Source organism: Typopeltis vanoorti, chromosome 9 (genome assembly GCF_054136105.1).
Source record: "Typopeltis vanoorti isolate ZY-2024b chromosome 9, IOZ_Tvanoo_1.0, whole genome shotgun sequence".
In the NCBI taxonomy this organism is placed as follows: domain Eukaryota; kingdom Metazoa; phylum Arthropoda; class Arachnida; order Uropygi; family Thelyphonidae; genus Typopeltis; species Typopeltis vanoorti.
Genome location: NC_143557.1, coordinates 43,462,141 through 43,485,493, shown reverse-complemented (window position 1 = coordinate 43,485,493; position 23,353 = coordinate 43,462,141). Strand labels below are relative to the sequence as shown.

The window sequence follows — 23,353 nt, the reverse complement described above, 5'->3', positions numbered from 1 at the left end:
TTGTGTCTGCCCGATATGGGCAGACACAAATTTAACAAAGATAAAATTTGATTTTTAAGTCCCGCGTGGAAAAATATGTGAAAAAATAAAATAAAGGGTTACTAGAAATTGTAGCCCGCGTTACATCGAAACTGCACTGAACAAGGGTTACTACAATTTATAGGCCACGTTATACGAGGGCTACCTGTATATATGTGTGTATGTGTGTGTGTATATAAGGAATAAAGTTGAATGTGAGAATTACATAGGAATTTTTCTACTGAGTGTTCCTGGTAAGATTTATGACAGTATGCTTGAAAAAAAGGCTAAAAAAAATTGTAAAGGGGAAGCTTGGAGAAGAACAAGCTGAGTTCAGACCAAACAGAAGATGTTAGGATCAGATTTTCACTTTAAGACAAATAGCTGAGAAATCATGAGAATATAACAAGGATCTGTATTTAAGTTTTGTAGATCTGTAAAAGGCACATAACAAAATAAGAGGAAAGCTGTACAAAACACTCCAGTTATATGGTGTAAATAAGACATTATATCTAGTAATATATAGTCTCTATTTGAGTTGTAAATCAGCAGTTAGAATTGAAGGAAGGTGTGCAACAAGGGTGTACATTATCTCCACTGTTATTCAACATCTAGATGAATCACATTATGAAGGAAAGCATTAAACCTGATATCAAGATTGGAGAAGTTCATCTCAACTCTTTACTTCATACAGATGATGTTATATTATACTCCTAAATAAATCTAGAACAAGTCTACAAGATTCCCTTACCAAATTGAATAACTGCTATAATAAATATGGTATGGAAATCAGCATTAAAAAGCTGGGTTTGAAATAAAACTTTTGATCTAAGACTGGAGACCACAGACATGACAATCCTGAATATGGCATCAATGGCTGTATCATATTAAAAATGAGGCTATTAGGAAAGAACTTGACACTGTTAGCATCCAGGAATGTGTTAGCAGAGCTAATCTCAGGTGGTATGGCCACTTAAACAGAATGGACGACCCCAAAGATTAGCTAAACAAGCATTCTTTGCCAGAATGACAGGTAAAACAGCCAGATAAAGACCATGATGTAGGTGGACTGATACAGTACAAAGAAGACATAAATATAAGATCTGATAATATTGGAATGTTGACAGATAACAGACAAATCTCAAGGAAAATTGTTGATTGGAAGTTAGTAATGATGGAACTTTTCATGTAGTACTATCATAAGATCCTGACACCCCCCCCCCATCCTCCTGAGGGTATATGTTAGGAATTTGATGATGATAAATTTAACTACCACCCTGCTTACTGGAAGCCAAATGTGGATTTGAAAATTTAAGTTCATCTCTAAAGCAGGGTCTTCAGACTATTCAAAAATATAGTACATCAGAACTCCAATTAATTCCAAAGATCTATGAAGAACCTCAAGTTCACAAAGTCGCATATTCCTAGCTAATATGAATAATTCATATACATATCAGCTAGGAGATTTTAAAACTGTGAAAAGATTTTTCTGTTTTTTCACATGTTGACAAAACTAGTTTCTAAATCAACACTTCAAAAGATTTCATTAGAAAGATGAAGGACATCATTTTGGAACCTAGACACATTAGCCATGACTAGTAATATGACCAAAGAAGAAATGATATTGCCACTAGTTGAGTTATTCCTGCCACATTCCATCAACCTTTTCACTTAATGTCAAGATCACCCCCCCCAACCCCTTTTCAAAGATGCTTTCTATGAGTAGGAAGGTCTGGCCATGGGCACTTCACTCTACTAGCTAATACGCATATGGAATAGTTTGCAATGATGGCCAATGAAATATTCCATAGGAAGTCTAAAGGATGGTTATGTTGATATCCCCTTCGCTAGGGTCCAAACATGGACTTAATTTCAAGTCCTTTCTGAATAGCTTAATCCCTAAAACATGTTTTTTACACTGTAAACTGAATAATAAATGTAAATAATAATAATAACTGTAAAATGAATAATAACACTTTCTTTCCTTTCCTGGATGTGCTGTTCTCAGTCACTGAATAAAACAGATCAGCTTTCTCAGAATATAGTAAATTCAACAGTGGTAAATATCTACATTTTATTTCACCCTGTCCAGAAATCATCAGGATAATGTTCTCACAAAAGCTCTTAAAGATAGCATGCACTGTATATACTAAGAGCATCAAAATGGATCAAGAAATGGATTATCTGAGAAAATTGCTTGTAAAGAAGTGGTACAATCAAAATACTATAAATATTCTAAAAAAAAATCACCAAATGCTTCTATGAGAATGAAAACATCAACTATAAAGGTGCTGTCAAACCATACATCAAATACATCACAGATAACATAGGTAGTATATGAAAACAGCATGACCTTCACAGTTACCTTCACACTAAGAAGTAATCTCCATGATGCTTAGATGACCTAAACAACCTCATTTGCCTTTTTCTTCTTAACATATGAAGATAGTGAGAAGAAAAGAGGATACAAATCAGGAAGCTTTTTTTATAATGAAATCTTTACATTCTAGTATTCAGCTTGAAAATTTGTGGTAGGCCATTACAAATGGTTAATGGCAAATACTTCAAGATTTCTCTAAGACTGGTATATGGAACTGGATATCCTGAGTTGTGTACATTAATTCACACCTCAGGATAGCCAGTTCCATTAGCTGTGAATATTATGAACACTGTGAAATTCTCTAAGAATGACGACTGACGATTCACTGACTGGGTAGATGGTATGTAGAAAATTAAATGGCAGTAATAAATATTCAAAGAGGTTGGAGTGCTTAACTATCGTAAAGATGTAAAAATTCATTTATATAACAAAATGAAATATAAAATCTTTTAGAGTTCAAATTATGTAGGATGCCTCAGCAATCAGTACAGAAGCAATGAACTTATTGTAGCTTTAAGAAGAATTAGACAGTTAAAGCTGGAGGGCAGATTAAATAAAAAATTACATATAATCATTATTCATTTTATATTTATTCATATATATATATATATATATATATATATATATATATATATTTTTTAAAAGAATTGAATGACATAAACCGAGAGAAAAGGAAAAAGGTTTAATAGTATCACACGACTAGTTTCGGCTTTTTACAGCCTTCTTCAGGTGTTTTTATAAAAGAAAAGAAAAAACATTAAACATTGAAGATAAAAACTGGGGGTGCTTAAGGGTCAAAGCTGTATAACTGATAGGAGACCTCCACATAGCCTTTAAAGGAATGCAGAGAACCAACCAGGGCTTCTGACCTAATGTCCAATCCTCACCTTCTCGTGGTGCACCCTGTTGGGTAGCTACTTGGATGCTGAACGAACGAGGATTGGCTGGCAATTTGGGATTTAGCCGACCAAATTGTATTCTTATTGGTTAAACCAAAATAAAAAAATGATGGTACAACATGACAAAATTTCATGCCGGCTGGGGCGTCTCCCGGTTAAACAAGGCCCCCGTTGTTTTTGCCAGGGAACCAGGGCAAACAGTGAAAAGTCAGCTACTGGAACAAATCTGAAAACAAACCCCAAAACATCACCAGAGTTAAAGATCGGTACTATCAACGTAAGAAGCCTGAATGGCAAAGAAATGGAGCTAGCTGAGGAATTAGATAGGCACCAGATCGACATAATAGGGGTGACTGAAACAAAAAAGACCAAAACTGGTGAGATATTTCTAAGCAATAAATACAAAATGTTATATTCTGGCAATGACAATCAAGGAAAAGAAGGAGTGGCCATAGCATTCAACACAAAATATGAGGCTAATCTTCTTGAATGGCAGTCAATCTCAAGTAGAGTAATGTGGGCAAATATGAGAATGGGGAACTGGACAATGAGACTTATTTGTGCCTATGGTCCCAAAGTTCTACTAAAGTAGAAGTGGAAGAATTTTTTGAAGCTTTAGAGAAAGCAACTGGCACAATGAAAAATGAAAAGTTGATCCTTGTTGGGGATCTAAATAGCAGAGTAGGAAATGATTGCGAGACATACAAAAATATTTTGGGAAAATTTGGAGAAAAGAGCAAAGCTAATCATAATGGCAAATATCTGTTGAATTTCTGCTCAGGACATGGACTGGTTATTACTAACACCATGTTCCAACATAAAAATGTGCACAAATTCACATGGAGAGAAGAGGCTAGGAATAAGAAAAGTCTCATTGACTATGTTATTGTTGATAGTGATGTTTTCTCCCTGGTGCAGGACACCAGAGTGTACAGAGGTTTTGAAATTGGAAGTGATCAGCATTTAGTCTTGAGCAGGATAAAATTGAATTTCATATTGAAAAGAATAACATGTAAGAAAGTTTTAAAGCGAATAAAAGTTGAGCAGCTCTCAGATGTGAACTGTAGACTAAAATACGCAAAGATTATTGAAGAAAAAATAAAAGAGTTTGAGAACAGGAATCAAACCTTGGAGATTCGGTGGCAAACTCTGAAGAAAACATTGACTGATTCTGCCAGAGAGGCATGTGGTGAGGTTGTCTGCAAGGATAAAAAAATCAGAACTCCCTGGTGGACACAGGAAGTTAAAGAGGCAGTGAAGGAAAAGAAGAAAGCATATCAAAAGTTCCTGGCAAATAAGTCAGCTTGTGCCCTTAGAGAATACAGAGACAAATCCAAGAATGCTAAACACTGTAAAACTAGCTAAACAAAAGTCATGGGAGGACTTTGGCAAGAATATAGAAAATAAATATCAAGAAGGTGGAAAATATTTTGGAGTTGGTTGAAGAAGCTTAGAAATGGAGGAAAGAATACTGTAAAAGGAGTTAGAGATGATAAAGGTGACACGAAAACGGGAGGAAAGGATATCCTTGAAGTATGGAGTAATTACTTTGAAAAACTGCTAAATGAAACAAGCAGTGATGACAGTACAGTGGTAAAAAACACTGACCAGGCATACAGTCAGGAATACATATCCATACTTGAAGTAGAAAAACCCATCAAAGGCTTGAAATATTCGACCAGAAATGCTGAAGTATGGTGTTATAAAAGTCTTACAGTGGCTGCACTGCATAGTTCAGAAAGTCTGGACAGAGGGACGAATTCCCGAGTAGAGCTCTCATAGTACCCATATATAAAAAGGAAATAAAACTGAATGTGAGAATTACAGAGGCATATCCCTACTGAGTGTTCCTGGCAATATCTATGTAAGTATATTTGAGAAACGGTTGAGAAAAATTGTGGAAGAAAAGCTTGGTGAAGAACAAGCTGGATTCAGGCCAAACAGAGGCTGTCAGGATCAGATCTTCACTTTACGACAAATAGTCGAGAAAGCATGGGAATATAACAAGATCTGTATTTAAGTTTTGTCGATTTGGAAAAGGCATATGACAAGGTGCCAAAAGAGAAGCTATTCAATATACTGCAGTTATATGGTGTCAATGGGGCATTATATCAAGCAATACTTTGTCTTTATTTGAGTTGTAAGTCAGCAGTTAGAATTGAAGGAAGTACCGGAAGATGGTTGAATGTTAAATCTGTTGTGAGACAAGAATGTACATTATCCCCCTCTGTTATTCATTATCTATATGGATCACATTATGAAGGAAAGTGGTATTAAACATGATATCAAAATTGGAGATGCTAATGTCAGCTCTTTGCTTTATGCGGATGATGTTATACTTCTAAATAAATCCGCTACAAGTCTGCAAGATTCTCTGACTAAATTGAATAACTGTTGTAATAGATATGGTATGAAGGTCAGCAATAAAAAGACAAAGACAATGAAAATAGGCAGAATCATTGAAAATGTCAACTGTGTTGTGAATGGAGAACCTGTGGAACAAGTAAAACATTTCAGCTACTTAGGCACGATTTTTACTGAAGATGGTAAATTAAATAAAGAAATAGAGAACAGAATCAGCAAAGCTGGTATGGTGGGAAGTCAATTGAATAAATTCATATGGAATAAGAGAGAAATTAGTCAGACAACTAAATTAGTTGTCCGACTAATTTAGCTGTCCGACTAATGTATACAAGACAGTGTTCAAACCAGTTTTAACTTATGGATCTGAGAGCTGGGTCAGAAGTAAATCACTTGACCAAAGACTAGAGACCGCAGATATGAGAGTCCTGAGAAAGATTATAGGCGTGAACAGATGGCATCAATGGCAATATCATATTAAAAACAAGGATATTAGGAAAGAACCTGACATTGTCAGCATCCAGGAATGCGTTAGCAGAGCTAATCTCAAGTGGTATGATCACTTAAATAGAATGGGCGAGGAAAGATTAGCAAAACAAGTGTTCTCTGGCAGGTTGGCAGCAAAACGACCCAGAGGAAGACCAAGATATAGGTAGATTGATAAGGTACAAAGTGCCTTAGACGATAGAAATATAAGATCTGATAATGTTGGAGTCTTGACAAGTAACAGACTGATTTGGAGGAAAATTGTAGATAAGAAGTTAGTAACGATGTAATTTTTTTTTCATGTAGTACTATCATATCCTGTACACCCCTTGAGGGTACATGGCAGGAATTTGATGATGATGAGATAAAAACTGTGAACTGCACAGGAAAGTCACTATACATATTTAAAGTGAAAATGTTGTAGTTAACGTATTCAAAGCTGTTCCTTTGTTGGCCATATTGTTGGGTGAGTGTGAGTGCGTGGGTATAGATTCTCGTGAGCACCAGTATTTGATCACAGCAGAATGACAGTCTGGCAGGTTATAGCTTAAATTATTATTTAAATGTACAGGGTTGAGGATGATTTCTCTAGATTCTACAGTTTTTCTCTCCAATTCGTCATGGCAGTAGAAAATGTTGTTAGATCTATCCCAAAGGATTGTATGACTATGGTTTTCATCATCAGAATCAGCCGAAAAAAAGGATATGGCTGGATAAAGCACTTGTTTTCTTGTAAGCGATGTCCCTCATGTGCTCCTCCATACGCAATTCAATATACTTATATGTCAGGCCAAAGTAAGGAATGCGGCAGTCACACCATATCTTATACACACCGGGATATTTTAGATTGTGATGGCCTGGCTTTGGACAGCTCACTAGAGAGCGGATCTTAGCTGTACAGAAAACCTATACACACCAATTGATATCTCCATACTCAGTCCCATCATTTCCCTCCTCAAAAACTTGGAAATATTTCTACTTTCTGACATAGAGCTCGCTCTCTTCTTGACGATCCAGATGAACTTCATAAAGAAATTAATTTTCTTAGATCTACTTTCAGACTGAACGGTTATTTTAAAAAAATTACTAAAAAAATTCCTTTTTAATCCTCCTAGTCGCCATACTGAAGAAATGAATAATGTTAAAGGCAATATATCTATACCATAGATAACCTCAGTTTCTCAAAAATTAGTCGAAGTTCTCAAAAAATATAACATCAGAACTTTATTCACTCCGCTTCCTAAGATCCGCTCTCTAGTGAAACATCCAAAGCTTAGCCATCACAATCTAAAATATCCCAGTGTGTATATGATATAGTGTGACTGTGACATTCCTTACTTTGGCCAGACAGATAAGTCTATTGAATTGTGTATGGAGGAGCACAGGAGGGACATCACTTACAAGAGAACACATGCCAGTGCTTTATCCAGCCATATCCTTTTTTTTTGGCTGATTCTGATGATGAAAACCATAGTCGTACAATCTTTCGGGATAGATCTAACAACATTTTCCATTGCCATGACGAATTGGAGAGAAAAATTGTAGAATCTAGAGAAATCATCCTCAACCCTGTACATTTAAATAATAATTTAAGCTATAACCTCCCAGACTGTCATTCTGCTGTGATCAAATACTGGCACTCACGAGATGCTATATGCACGCACTCACCCAACAATGTGGCCAACGAAGGACAGCTTTGAATACATTAACTACAACGTTTTCACATTAAATATGTTTAGTGACTTTCCTGTGCTATTCACAGTTTTTTATCTTCAGTGTTTAAGGTTTTTTCTTTTATAAAAACACCTGAAGAAGGCTGTAAAAAGCGGAAACTAGTCGTGTGATACTATTAAACCTTTTTCCTTTTCTCTCGGTTTATGTCATTCAATTCTTTTAAAAAATATGTTTAACAACTGAGTAAATGAACCTCCATGCATATATATATATATATATATATATAGACACACAGACACACACACATCATCATCATCATCATCATCAGTGGTCCTAACAGGCACTTAAGCAGCATCCACAATCTTCCAACTATACTTTGGACCTCGTAACTGCAACTCGAAGATAAGATGGTTAGCCCCATGCCTTCCAGTGTGTCCTATGTCTGTAGATGCGTGTGTTTACAATGTCAATTTGCTTGTTCTAAGGGATGAAAAACCTGAGTTTCCAGGTGAAAATAACTTTCTACCTTTGCATGAGACTGGCTAACTCGCCTTTCGTCGAAAGAGGTTCCTCACGTCACTGATGGGAATCGAATCTAGTCTTTCTGACCAAAGGGATTTGTCTATATTGACTGAGCTACAGAGGCTGTATATATATGAGGGTGGTCTGAAAAGTTCTCGACCTCAGCCAAAGATTGGAAAACTATCGGCAAGATTTTTTTTTTCTAAGTTGGTATATCTGTCACAAGCATCCATGTGAAATTGCAAGTCATTCTATCAAGTAGTTTGTTTTATACAGTTGTCTGAAGCAAAAGTGTTGTCTGCATTCCTTGAAATGGATAAAATTCAGTATTGTGCAGTTATAAAATTCTTTGTAAAAGATGGTTTAATGCCAAAAGCAATTCATTCAAAGTTCATAAGAGTTTATGGGCACTCTTCTCCTTCGTTTTTAACAATTACGAAAAGGGATGCCGAGTTTAAACATCGTTGTACCAGCCTTCAAGATGATCCATATGAAGGACGTCCAAAAAGTATAACACCAGAAATCACTGATCAAGTGCATGATATGGTATTGGATGACCGGCGAGTCAAAGTGAGTGAAGCTGTTGAGAGTATAGGCATTTCAAAAGAATGTGTAGGATATATTTTGCATGAAGAATTGCAAATGAAAAAGCTTTGCGCAAGATGGGTGCTGCTCTTGCTCACAGCAGATCAAAAATACACTCGCATGAAAATATCTGAACAGTGCTTGAAGAGTTTTAACAAGAATAAAACTGATTTTGTGCGTCGATTTATTACTATGGATGAGACTTGGATTCACCATTACACACCAGAATCCAAACAGCAGTAAAAATAGTGGACAGAAGCCAGTGGGTCAGTATAAAAGAAGACAAAGTCGGTTCCATCAGCACGAAAGTTCATGGCATCGGTGTTTTGGGATACTGAAGGCATTTTGTTTATTAATTATCTTGAAAAGGGTAAAACAATAAACAGGGCATATTATTCCGATCTTTTAACCAGACTAGATGAAAAAATTCATGAGAAAAGACCCAGTTTGCATAATAAAAAAAATCATCTTTCATCAAGACAATGCATCTGCACATAAAGGTGTTTTGGCAATAGGAAAATGAAGGGATCTGCACTATGAATTGTTGGAACATCCACCCTATTCCCCAGATTTGGCTCTCTCTGACTTCTATCTGTTCCCAAAACTAAATATCCTCTTCGCTGGTCAGCATTTTTCTTCAAATCAAGAGGTGATTGCAGCTATAGAGGGGTATTTTGCAGATCTTACTGAGAACTACTATAGGGACAGGATAATGGTGCTGGAGCATTGCTGGAATAAATGTATGTCTTAAGGGAGATTATCTTGAAAAATAAAAATAATTTTGAAATTATAAATTCATTTATTCATTGTTAAGCTGAGAACTTTTCAGACCACCCGTGCGTGTGTGTGTGCGTGCGTGCGTGCATGTGTGTGTGTGTGTGTGTGTGTGTGTGTGTGTGTGTGTGTGTGTGTGTGTGTGTGTGTGTGTGTGTGTGTGTGTGTAACTACAAAAATATCTTGAAGAAAAAGATGTGAATTAGTTAACAAATGGAATGGTAAATCTTGTGCTATGCATAGCAGTTTGGCACAATGATTACCCAGTATATTTCAGTTCTATGTTTCAGTTCTTTAGTGTTAGGTTTCAGTCTATGGCATTCCATTATCTCTAGATACTCTAGATTTTTAACTCACAAGCATAAAGCTAACAATGATCACTTTTTTTATGTAATATTATAAAAATTAATAAAACAGCAGTGCTAAAACGAATAATGATTATATGTAATTTCTTATTTAATCTACACTCCAGCATTAACTGCCTAATTCTTAAGAAAAATTACTTTAATTTTTTATCTTTATGAATAACACCACATGTAAAATAACAGCCATTCTTTCATAATACAGTATAGTGGTATTTAGCTGAATGCTGTTTGAATATATCACTTACTTTGTTTGTAAACCTTGAAGAACATATGCCATTACAGTTCTAAAATGATGAGATTGGAATGTGGATGTAGATGGTGATTTATTCATATATCCATGGCGTGCTGTCCATATGTCATATAGAGAAGTCATGTTATCACTCAGTTTGAAAGTTTCAGCTCTATTTTCACAGCTCAAGGCACCACGGGATAGGACAGATGGGCAACCTCTAATAAAAAAGCATGTGTGTAGATAGTATTATAATATTATATTAACTACTAAACTACACTAACAAGACACCAACTCTTAATGAAAATTTAAATAATCCAACAAATTAATTAATTTCAGCATTTCAAAAGAAATTATTTAAGAGTGCACTATGTTGTAAAAATTACATGGACACCTGAGTGTTTCAAAATGTTTCTAAATATGCCAATGCCAGTGTGGTTCACAGAGTGGTTAATATATCCACTCTCCAGTCAAAATTCTGCATGTTTAAATCCTGCCTTGGTCATAAAGGTTTATGTTGTCCTTCATTCATTCATTCATGCATAATATATCTACTCTTCCAATATGAACTGGTTCACTATGGTCGCATGGTGAACCAGTTCAGAACAACAAGACTGCATGGCCATTCTCTCCACTTGGAGGCAGAGTGTCTAGCTTGGTTATGGATACATCTTCTGATGCTATTATCAGATCCAACACCCTCAAGCCCCTTGTCCCCCTCTATAACATGCTGTTTCATGTAATTATCCCTTAGCAACTGCATAAATCCTCTTTCCATCTTGCTATACCCCTTTCCTCCCTCCAATCTATGTCCCCATAGTTAAAATCTTCCATAATAAATGTTTGGCCTACACTCATTGTACTAATTTGCTGTTACATAGCATCTTCCTGTGGACCCCCTTGGTATATAACAGCACCCAACAACGTATTTTGTACTATTTGCCTCTTTCTCTCTCACACCAGACAGCCTCAAATGAACCGTCTCCCTCAGACCTAATATCCTCTTTAACTTCTAATTTTGTTGATTGTAATTCTGCAATTATCATCGGCAATACCCCACTTCCAGTCCTGTTCCCTCTATCCTCCCTGAAAATACAATACCCTTTACATTCTATCCCTGTAACTATATAATTTCAGTCAACCAGGTGTGAGTGATGCCTATAACTTTTGGACTAGTTGAGCTTACCAATGCCAAAAACTCCTCAGTTATTCCTAATACTTTTTGCATTCATGTACATGCATTTCAACGTCCCTTTGTATCCATAATAACCCTTGTGTAACATCATTACCTACTCATTTAAATTGGAGACCTGTGAAATCCAGTTCAGCATTGCATAATCGTTACTGTACCCATACCAATTAAAAATCAGAAAGCAGTCATTTTTCTGCCAATTTTTTGGGCGAGTTTTGGGTGAGGGTGATTTGCTGGATCAAATTCATCATTATTTGATCACAGGAGAGGCCACACACACATGCTAGATTTCATCCTCCCTAACATCTCTACTTTCCCTGGTTGTGCACTACAACACTCTCACTAAACTACAATTTCGCAGTACATCTAACTCCAAAACCATTCAAAAGACATATACGTCAGGCATATACATCCCTCTAACTCACTCCATACATAACTGCATACCATTCCTCCTGTACAATCTTCTCATGGATTCATTGGCAATCATGGCCCTTCTTCTCAGTTCTGTCCTATCATACCAAGGAAGCAGACTCACAATGTTTACTTTCTTGCTCTTCATTTTCACTTCCACTAACAACTCTTTCATATCTTCTCTCACTGCATATTTCTAACCTTTCAAATCATTTGTGCCAGCCAATACAATGAACTTGTTTGCTCCATTCATATGAATAATTACAGTATCACTAACATCCTTTACCTTCCCACTTAGAAAACATGCTTTTGTCACTTTCTCATTAAATACACCTTTATCATCAAGATCGCCTACAATACTATCTCTTTTCTCCAAGTCTCTCACACTTATATGATTTTCCCATTCACTCTTTCTTTCATGATCCATCCTTCCTTACCACTCATTTCTTCATTCGCTCAAACTCATGTTTTGTGCTGTGAAGGAGTCCAAATAAGCATGCAATTTCTTTCCCCACTAGTATCTCATCATCCACATTACTTTCAACCACTTCCTTCAAACTCTCAATCATATTTTGTTCACTATCACCCACTGCTTCCACTACATTCTCCACAACACCCTGACAATCATGCCTTATATCCTTATTATCAGTCACTTCATTCTTTCGCAACTCACATTTCTTATATTCATTTATAAACATTTCTGAAAAATATTTTCTCCGTTCACACTCTCGTTCTATAAACCATTCACTCTAGGCAATGAATACATCAAACACACAATACACTGAACTAAATCCTCCACATTGATATCAGCCAACATTGATGTCTTAGTTGCCATTTTTCTCGGGTGTATCGGTGCCATAATGAACAATGATGCTGAAAAGAATATCACTTAATAGATGACGAAAACAACATGACTTAACCACACATTCAAAATAAACAAAATACCACCAAATACATACATAACAATTTTATAACAATAAAATTGTTATGTACGTATTTGGTGGTAATAACATAACAAATACATAACAATTTTGCTAATATCTACTTAAAAAAAATAGCTTAGCAACACATTTACTGCAACTGCTACTCAAGATGATGCTCTGGAAACATTATCAACAGTTTGCATATAGAAATAGGTTTACAGAGAATTTATAACTGTGGGATGAACAGTGTAGACTTTCTAAGGGAAGGTCATATTTTAGCAACCCGCTCACATTTTATAATAATGTGACTAATAAGTTAGCCAAGAGAAATGGATACACTGACTTAGCTTTGCATTAGGAACACCCACCTAATAATGTGTTGGTTCACCTTTCTGTGCAATCACAGTTTGCAGATGCCTTGGAACAGATTCCACATGGTGTCAAACATCTTTCATGTGTAAATGGAATCATGTCTGCTGCAGCAGCTGTCAGTTCACGTTCATTTCATGGAGGAGGATCAGCAGTTCTTGCACACCGTTCTAGTATATCCCACAGATGTTCAATTAGGTTACAGTCAAGGGAATTTGGGGATTAAGGCAATATGGCAAATTTGTTGTCATGTTCCTCTAACTGCTCAGTACAAGCCTGATGACAAGGTGCATTGTCCTGTTGAAAGATGGCACTGTGGTTGGGGTAGAACGCCTACAGATAGGGATGGAGATGGTTGGTTAACAGGTACTGTAACATTCATCATTAAGCGTTAGTGGGATGGTAACTAATGGACCTAGGAAGTGCCAGGAAAAAACTGCCCAGACCATAACACCACTTCCACTGGCCTGTTGAACTCCAACTGTGCAACCAGGAGATAGAGCTTCGTATTGTCTACACCAAATGCAAACATAGCCATCAGCATAGTGCAGAAGGAAATGGGACTCATCACTCTAGATGATCTTCTTCCATCTGTCGAGGGTCCCTTGCCGACATTCCTTGGCACATGTGAGGCATTGTTTGCAATGCCTGGCAATCATCATGGGTGTCCTTGTTGATCTCTAGTCAGCCAATGTGTTGAATGTCCGTACATGGTTAATCAACAAGTGCAGCTGTTTCCAAAATACTGGTGCCTGCCCTATGGGCCCAACTATCTGCCTGGGATCAAATTGGCTTATGTTGCCACGCTTCCTCATTCCTGATTTACAAACATTTACTGATTACGTACAGATGATAGGTGTGCCCATTTATAGTAACCACATATGACGTTGATATCAGCTGGTGCCGAATGTATGGGGAGGGCAGCATAATGCAATACCAACTCAGTGTATACCATGACACGTTTGGACATTACCAAGTCTTTTGACAGGATACAGCATGGAAAATTGTTGAATAAAATGGAGAAGATGGGATTGGATTATAAAGTAGGAGGTGCATGCAGAAAGTAAGGTCTGGTGAAAAAAAAAAAAAAAAGGTAGAGAAGTAAAAAAAAATATCTTATACAATAAAATACCTACATTTTATATCACTTGCATTTTTGGTATCATGCCACAAGCTTCTTCATAAAAATGCCTGCCTGCTACCAGTGAGTTCAACCATTGAGTTACATCTATTCTTTTGGTTTCTGATCTTCTTCAAACCATCGAGATGGAAGCCACTGTTGCTTCATATGCAGGAACAAGAGGTAGTTATTGGGCATGAAGTCAGGGCTGCAGGGTGGTTGATCAAAAAGTTCCTACTCAAACTTGTGAATTTGCTAGACAGTTCGAGCTGCAGTGTGAACTCTCGTGTCATCATGCAAAAGCACAAACCCTGATGACAGGATTCGTTGTCTTTTGTTCTGAATTGCTCGTCTGAGTTTCTTCAGCATTTCACAATACACATCAGCATTAATTGTGGTTCTTGAGAAAACTGATACACATGCTCCCTTTTTGGTCCCAGTCCTTTTCTGGCCATAATTTGAACAATAGTGCCTATTTTAATTTTTTTTTGCTTTTGGAGATCATGAATAGCACCACTGCATTAATTCTTATTTTGACTCGACGTTTTTGTACAAAATCCACGTTTTGTCACCAGTCATGATATGAGAAAAAAGTTCATCTCCTTCGTTTCCATATCACTGCAAAAATTTCTGTGCTGATTCCACTCGTTGCTGTTTATGTGCATTAGTCAGCATTTCTGAGACTCATCTGGCACACAATTTCTTATACTACAGCTTTTCTGTCACAACTTCACAAATGACAGCATGAACCTTCCGAAAATTCAAAAGAAAGTTGCATAATTGTGAAACGATGATGCTCATGAATTTTCATGTTCACTCCTTTCCACCAAATCGTCTGCCACCACACTTGGTCAGCCACTGCATTCTTCATCATGAACACTGGTGCAACCTTCTATAAACAAATGACACGAGTGCTCAGCCTTACTGTCACTCATCAGGTTAAGCCCATAAACTTTAAACAGTCATCAGTGAATTTCTCCAGCACTACTGTTTTCTGAAAACAAAAAATCATATCACACATGATCTTCGCCAGCCACTGTATTTTTCATCGTGAACACTGAAGCACCCTTCTTTAACCCCTTAACGTACCAATTAAAAATCAGAAAGCAGTCGTTTTTCTGCCAATTTTTTGGGTGAGTTTTGGGTGAGGGCGATTTGCTGGATCAAATTCATCATTATTTGAAAAATAATGATGAATTTGTGCAAATGCAAACGAAATAGCCGATACACGCCGTTGGCAACTTTTCTCGGCTGAAAGGAAATAGGCACAAGATTGTCTAGCATCTATATTCGGTTGCATTTATATGTGAAACCAAAATTCAAAATCAATTTTGGTGCAATAAACAAAAGATGTGTCACAGACATCTTTGTATGCTAAGGGGTTAAACAAACAACACCACTGCTTAGCCTTACTGTCAGTCATCAGGTTAAGCAGTAAACTTTAAACAGTCATCAGTGAATTTCTACAGCACTACTGTTTTCTGAAAACAAAAAATCATATCACACACAATCCTTGTAACTAGAGGGATTTTTTTATCGCATCCTTCGTCGCAAAAATGAATAGGAGACATAGAAGACAACAAACAATAGCATGATGAAAGCAAAATGGTTAACAGCTAGTTACTGAGTCATTCTATGCCATCACACATGTGCAACCCCCATTCCCATATCTTATTTGGTGGTAAAATCTGAAGAGACTTTACTTTCTGAACATGCCTCATATTAGCATGGATAAAATGATCGCTGAAAGAGAGCATAAAAAAAAAAGTGGTATATCAGGGTCGTGAGTCTGCAACATTTAAGGTGGAGGGTAGTGTGCCACAGTAAAATCAGTCCTTGGTTCATTTTTATTCTGTCTTCACATTAATGACATTAAGAAAGATTTGACTTGTAATACACAGTTGTTTGCTAATGATGATGCAAAGTAAGGCAAGGAAATCCCAAATGCAGCTGATATGCAGTACTTGCAGATTTGAATAGGTTGTAATTATGGACATGTGATAATGGCTATCAGTTCAACATTTTAGTAAACATAAATGTAAATATTAGTAAGACCGATGTGTCTAATTATTGACCTATCAGTATCTCAATACCAGTTTGCATAAGAAATTGCTCGACAGAGAATCTAATACTCTGTAATAAACAGCACAGGCTTACTAAGGAAGGGACATATTTGAGCATCTTGTTCACATTTTATAGTAATCTTATCCTTGAGTTAGGCAAGAGGAATGAATACACGTGGAAAACATGACACCAGACTGACAGATATCAAAATGTGGTATATAGGAAACATGAGTATGCAAGATGTAAGATGACGAGTGTGTACCTATGGATTAGTCATTGGTCCATTGTTATTCATATATTAAAGACACTGAGAAAGATTACCCTGCCAATCCTTGAGTCAAAGATTGGCAGGGTAATCAGAAATGTGGCTGATATGCAGTACTTGCAGAATGATTTCAATATGCTGGAACTACAGGCATGTGAAAATGACTATCAGTTCAGTGTTAGCAAATGTAAAGTTATGCACTTTGGTGTAATGAGATATTCAATGTCATATTATATTGCTGAGATTATGCTAGATGAAACTGATCAGGCTATGCGATGTTGAAACGAACCTTCACATGTAAGGAAAAGACAGACACTTCCATGGTGAATGGCAGAGCAAAGTGGCAGCCATTATTCCTCTCCTTTCTGTTTAGCCTATTAAAATAAGAGCAGCAAGCTATGTGCTACATCATAATGTTTTTTTCAATATCTTCAACAAAAATGTCAATATATTTCTTCTTTCTCAATCCTCACCCTGCATGGCAGATGAGAATAACAACTGTGATGTCACTTTTCATAAACATAAGCATTGATGTGCACTAGGTTCTTTTATTTACTGGGTGTAGTAAAAACATAAATATATTATAATATGTAATCAATATATTAATACTGATGCCTTTCTTGCACTTACCTCATGATTATATCAAAAGGTAGCAAAATTAAAATACTAGCAAAATTATTTTGTATTTCTTCATCATGATCACAGAGTTTCAGCACACATACTTCATAGCACCTAAAATCAAACAGTACTTCATTAAGAACGTTTTACATAAAAATTCGATATAAATCACACAAACATCCATACAACGATTCAATATAAACTTTGAATTTATATTAATAAATTCAAAATAAAAATTACCATATTTTTCGGATGATAACATGCACCGGACGATAAGACGCACCCCAAATTTATGAGACGATTTTTAGAAAAAAATGTTTTATTATATAAAAATATTTACAAATTCTTACTTAATTTTTATTTATTGTTACAATCATTTGTATTAGCAATATTCAGTTCATCTTCATTCTCAGTACTATCACTCGTCTCGTTAATGTCACCGTTTGTATTACTTTCGTCTGAACTATTGTTGTCACTCCCTTCAAAAAATGCGTCATCTTCGGTACCATCCATCGCATTACTTATCCTGCATTTTTTAAACGACTTTATAATTGTCTCTTCTTTCACAACTTCCCATGAGTTTTTCACCCAGGTACACACTTCTGAAATTGTTGGTTGTTTCATACGTCCTGTTGCTGTAACATCATGATTTGGCTTTGTCATCCATTTGTTCCACTCTTCCCACATAAAATTTTTGAGTGGTTTATTAATAGATCAATCCAAGGGTTGTAATTGATTTGTAAGGCCTCCAGGAATGACAGCTAATTCTGTATTCATTTCTTTTAGAAGCTTCTTGGTCGATTCTGTTTTATGCGCTCTGAATTGATCCCACACTAACATCGCAGGCTTTTTTAAACAATGCACCTGGACGTTTTGCCCACATCTTTTGTATCCATAATTTCATTCCTGTTTCGTCCATCCAGCCTTTATCTTGAACGTGGAAAATAATGTCACGAGGAATTTCATCTCTCGGTAACGTTTTTCTCTTGAAGATTAATAACATGGGGGGGGGGGGAGTTTTGTTCCATCCGCACAACAAGCTAAAACTACAGTTTAGTAAGTTTTTTCGTGACCTGTTGTTTTGATCACTATTGATTTGGTGCCTTTTGAATCTACTGTCCGATTTGAAGGAACATCAAAAGTTAGAGGCACTTCATCCATGTTCACAATATGATTAAGCTCAAAGTTAAATTCCTTCTCGCTGATATGACAAATCTATGGAATTCTATAATTTTAACTTCATAGACAGCCAGCATTTTTTGGGCTAGATTGGTTTTTGTATGCATGCATAATCTGTCTTTTCATAAATCTAAAGCACCAAGATGGTGATCCGGTAAAATCTAAAATTCCATTAGCAGTTGCCCATTGTTTCGCTTCAAAAATTATCATTATAGTAGAAACAAATATTCCCATGTTTCGATGATTTGTTACCCAATTTTTCATTTGTACTTCTAATTCTGGCCATTTTTCTAGGTGCGAATGAAATGTTTTCTTGTGTTTACATAGCAGTTTTAATTGTTCCTCTTGTTTGCTCCACTCACAAACCATTTTTTCTGTTGGTGGTGGTGGACGAAAATGTCTTTCTGCTGCTCTGTTTCCATATTGTTTTGCATAATTTATCACATTTAATTTATAACTCATGTTATACGAAAGTCTTTTTTTGTTTTACACTCATTTTTTCTAATTTTAAGATAAAAATTTTAACGACTTATAAAAAATAATTCAAATGACCATACAAAAGCGCATATGTTTACACACTAATGACTATTGACGCTCTAAATAGGCAATTCACCAACATGCAGTGAGATAACTTAGGTACCTACCTTCAGTGGCATACTTACTAATTTAATTAACATATTGCACCATTAATTGAACTTCGCTAACAACTTCGGTACAGTGCAAAGATTCGTATTTTAATGTTACCTTTGGACCATGACGCACCCCAATTTTCAGTCGATTTTTCTATGTAAAAAGGTGCGTCTTATGGTCTGAAAAAAATATGGTATATCAAATGCTCAGTGCACTGAACTGAAAATACTTTTTTTTTTTTTTTTTGGTTAATAATATTAACTAAATAATCCATTGTTAATGTTCTATCTTGCCTTCCTGCCACTAATGAAGAAACTGTAAATTTCAGTTTGAAATAATTGGCAATTAAAGTTTATTATTTTATTTCCATGTGTATGCAAGTAATCTAGCCTTATCTCTCAAGCATCAGAAATTTATGAAAATTTCTATTCTGTGATACCATGTAATAAGAGAACAATGAGAAAAATTATCTAGAAATATGATTAGGAGTACCTATCAATACTTCAGGTAGAAGAAAATCAGAAACCTGAATCTACTGTATTATGGGCATGGATGTCTGTGACTGTGCTGATGTGATGTATGAATTTCATGTGAGACCACTGCCCTGTTTTTTGGAGGCTTGAAATGGCTTGAAGAAGTTCCATGTTTGGTTTCTAGAGCAGGGTTTTTGGACCAGGTAAAAATACAATTTTGCAGCAACCACACAGCATAATCCAGTAGCCTTGGTCAAAGGTCAAATTGCAGGTGTTAGTTAGAGCAGAGCGATCATCATATCAATTTAATTCATGAGCTAAGATTAATGCAAACACAATTAAGAAAAGGCTATGAAAACTTGTTGAAGAGAAAAATAGTGTAGAAACTCAATTCATCCAAAGGGAACTGGGAACTGATTATAACCTTGTACAAATGGTCAAGAAATTACAAGATAATATACTTATTAGCTAAATCAACTTTACATACAGCTACTATTTAAGCTTTGTTAATCTCAAAAAACATATAAGGTATCAAGAGAAAAAAATTGTTCATATAAGCTAAATCTCTATAGTACAGACGTAGCTTCATAAAATTTATGAGCTGTGGAGCATATAAGCTCTTAAGCAGCAGGATGAGCATCAAACCATCTTCCTAGGAATCTTTTAGGATGTATAGAAAAATAGTTTGATTTTAAATCAGGTTTCAGGATAGGGATGTGTGCTGATCTACATTATTAAACAAAATGTCATTAAACTGAATACTGAAATAGAAGACACAAGTTCTTTCCTATGTGTAAACAACATTATTCTCTATGGGTATGGATGTCTTATCCTTATTCTCTAAGATAAATCTGCACTGATTCTTAAGCCAAATTAAATAACTGCTCCGACATTTAATATGAAAATCAACAATTAAAAACTTGTTTTCTGAATGTGTAGAACAGGTTATATATTTTACCTATCTGGGCATAATTTTTAAAGAAATGACATATCAAATATGCAAAGAAATAACAGAATAAGTAGGGAGGATGCGATGGGAAGCCAGATGAACAAATTAATATAAAACAAGGAAGGAATCCTCCAAAAGACCCAACCAGCAGTATGCAAACCAACTGCAATCCAAATTTAGAATGTATGCATCTACCCGATCAAAACTGGAAGATGGAGATATGAGAGTTCAAAGGAAAAAAATGTACGAAAGAACTTTTAGCATCATTGATAGAACCATACCAAAGTGAAATTATCAGGAAAGTGTTTGGCACTAATAATATTTAAGAATGTGTAAGCAAAGCTAATCTAGTTCCCACAATTAGACTTCACTTAAACAAGGAATAACCATTCAGTTAAACAGAATGCTTATTGAAAAATTATCAAAACAGTCTAAATTAAAAGTAGAAGGAAAAAAGACCCAGAATATCAAGATATGTGTGGTTTGCTGCTACTAAGAAGTACATTAGTTGATAAATTAAAGATGCCAAGAAATTATATTCTTGGTTTCATCCTTTATCCAAGTGTAAGCAAATAAAGTTTGCATGTGAAGTAGCTTCATGACAAGGCAACTCATATATAAAGGCTAATGACTTCACATCAAATGTCTAAGTATCCCATAATGCAATGCACATATCCTTACAGACATGTATAATGTTTTGCATTATGAGACACCTTTTGGCTACTTGTATATGGAAATATGACTTCTGCATTACTTCAACCTTGGTATCACTTCTGAATCTGGCTTCCATTGATGAGACCTCAATAAAGGTCGAAGAAGTGGGTCGAAAGAGTCTGAGTAGTGGCCCTTCCCATAATGCATAGCATTATACATGTCAATAAGGATGTGTTTTGCATTATAAGATACTAAGGCAATTGATGTGAAGTCATGAGCCTCTATATAAAAGTTGCCCTCTCATGAAGTTACTTCATGCACAAACTTTGTTTGCTTACACTTGGATAAGGGATGGAACCAAGAATATAATTTCCTGGGATCTTTAATTTATAATATAGCCAAGTGGAAAAACTTTAACATACGTTTAGTTGATTGAAATACAAGAGCTGTTAAACTGACAAATAACAATCTGAAGAGTTGGTGACCAATAAATAGTTGTTAAATATGTTACCAGATTATAAAATTCTGATACACATAAAGGGTATACAACAAAAGCAATAACAATGAAATAAACATATATTCCATATGGTTCACTGCATCCACTGACTCAATGAATTAATCTAAGCACATTAAACTTCTCTGATGGAATGTTTCCAAAGTATTATTACCTTTCTTTTTCTTAACATCTGTTTCAGCACAGAGCAAGAAAACAAAATATCCGAGGATAGACCAAAGTTAAATCAATATAAAATTCATGTATCAGAGATGTCTAATATGCCTAAAAAATTCTCAACCTCATTATAATGATACACCTTCACACAAAAATCTTGTAACTACTTTTTTTATTTTTAAATGTTAATCCCACTCATGCAGACCTATAGTGCATTTTGTACCATGGGCACAAAATGTTAAATCCAGTACAAGTTTGTAGATTATTTAACTAAATTGAATAATTGCTGTAACAAATCTAGTATGAAAATCATGAAAAACTCCACTACATCTTGAATGGAATATCTATAAAATATGTTACACATTTTCAGCTCTTTTAGATACAATTTTTAGTGATGACTGCAGTTTACATATGGAAATAGCAACATAATTAAACAAAGCTGATATGGTGGAAAGCTAAGTAAATAAATTTATGTGGAATAAAAGAGACAAATTATATATATTATTTCATTTATGAATTGATCATAATTCTTTCTGGTGTATGAGGCAATCAAGTAAATATCTCTACCTCCTGTGGGTGTTAGTATTTATAATTATGTCATCCTATGCCTAATGCAATGTACTAGTTACCTTTGAACACCCAGCAAATATAGGACATTTAATACTTGCTTGAAATTTGATTTTCTTATTCAATTATGCAGAGCTTCCATAGCTCAGTTGGTATAGATGAACCGTTTGGTTGGAAAGACCCAGATTTGAATCCCATATATGAAGTGTGGAATCTTTATCAGGTCTCATCAAATGGCAAGCTTTCAGGTCTCATATGGAGGGAGTAGGTCTTCTTCTTGCAGAAACTTTTTCATCCCTCAGAACAGGCAAACTAATCCTGTGAACACATAGATCTACAGTCACAAATACTTGTCCTTAGGGTATGCAACAGAGAAGTGAGGTGCCAGCTGTATTAATTCATCGATCCCTAATTAAAGGAGAAACTCTACCCCATCCTAGGGGACTGATGGGCTGATGAAGAAGATTAAATTATGCATTGTTGCTTTTGTTATCATTAGCTTTGAAAATGCATCAGTTACTGCAATGCAAGTACTAAAATTTAAGATTTTTTTTCTTTTGTCCGTTGTGATAATCCATTAAATAAAAGAATACTATCAAATATGTAATAACATTTTGGCAATTAATAAATATAATATGATGCTTATAAAATATATCATCAGAAGTTGACTTTATTTCAAATCATAAAGTAACATTAATAAACGTAATACTTACCGATGAAGAATAAAATCAGGAAGCATAAGAACTGATAATTTCAACAAGGTATGTATCACCAAATAGCAAGCTTTCGTAATAGCAGAGTCATTCATAAATGCTGTTGAGAATAGAGAAATACTTTTTCATTGTGAATTTTCAAAAGTTATATTATTCATTGAATTCTTGCACATGACATAAAAAATTATATAAAATTAAGTGTATATTTATTAAAAACTGCTTTTTAATTAAATTACCCAACATCAAATGAAAGAATTACAGTT

At 35.4% G+C, this 23,353-nt stretch overlaps 1 protein-coding gene across 1 annotated transcript in view; it reads right to left on the bottom strand.

Annotated features, from left to right (window-relative positions):
- Positions 1-23,353, bottom strand: part of nonC (serine/threonine-protein kinase Smg1) — a 1,124,353-nt gene that overhangs the window by 859,903 nt on the left and 241,097 nt on the right. The window contains exons 14-16 of the mRNA XM_090398044.1: positions 23,091-23,190; positions 17,268-17,369; positions 10,310-10,513 (exon numbers count right to left, since the gene is read on the bottom strand). Coding sequence (XP_090254170.1) covers positions 10,310-10,513; positions 17,268-17,369; positions 23,091-23,190 — 406 coding nt within the window. The remainder of the gene's footprint in view (positions 1-10,309; positions 10,514-17,267; positions 17,370-23,090; positions 23,191-23,353) is intronic.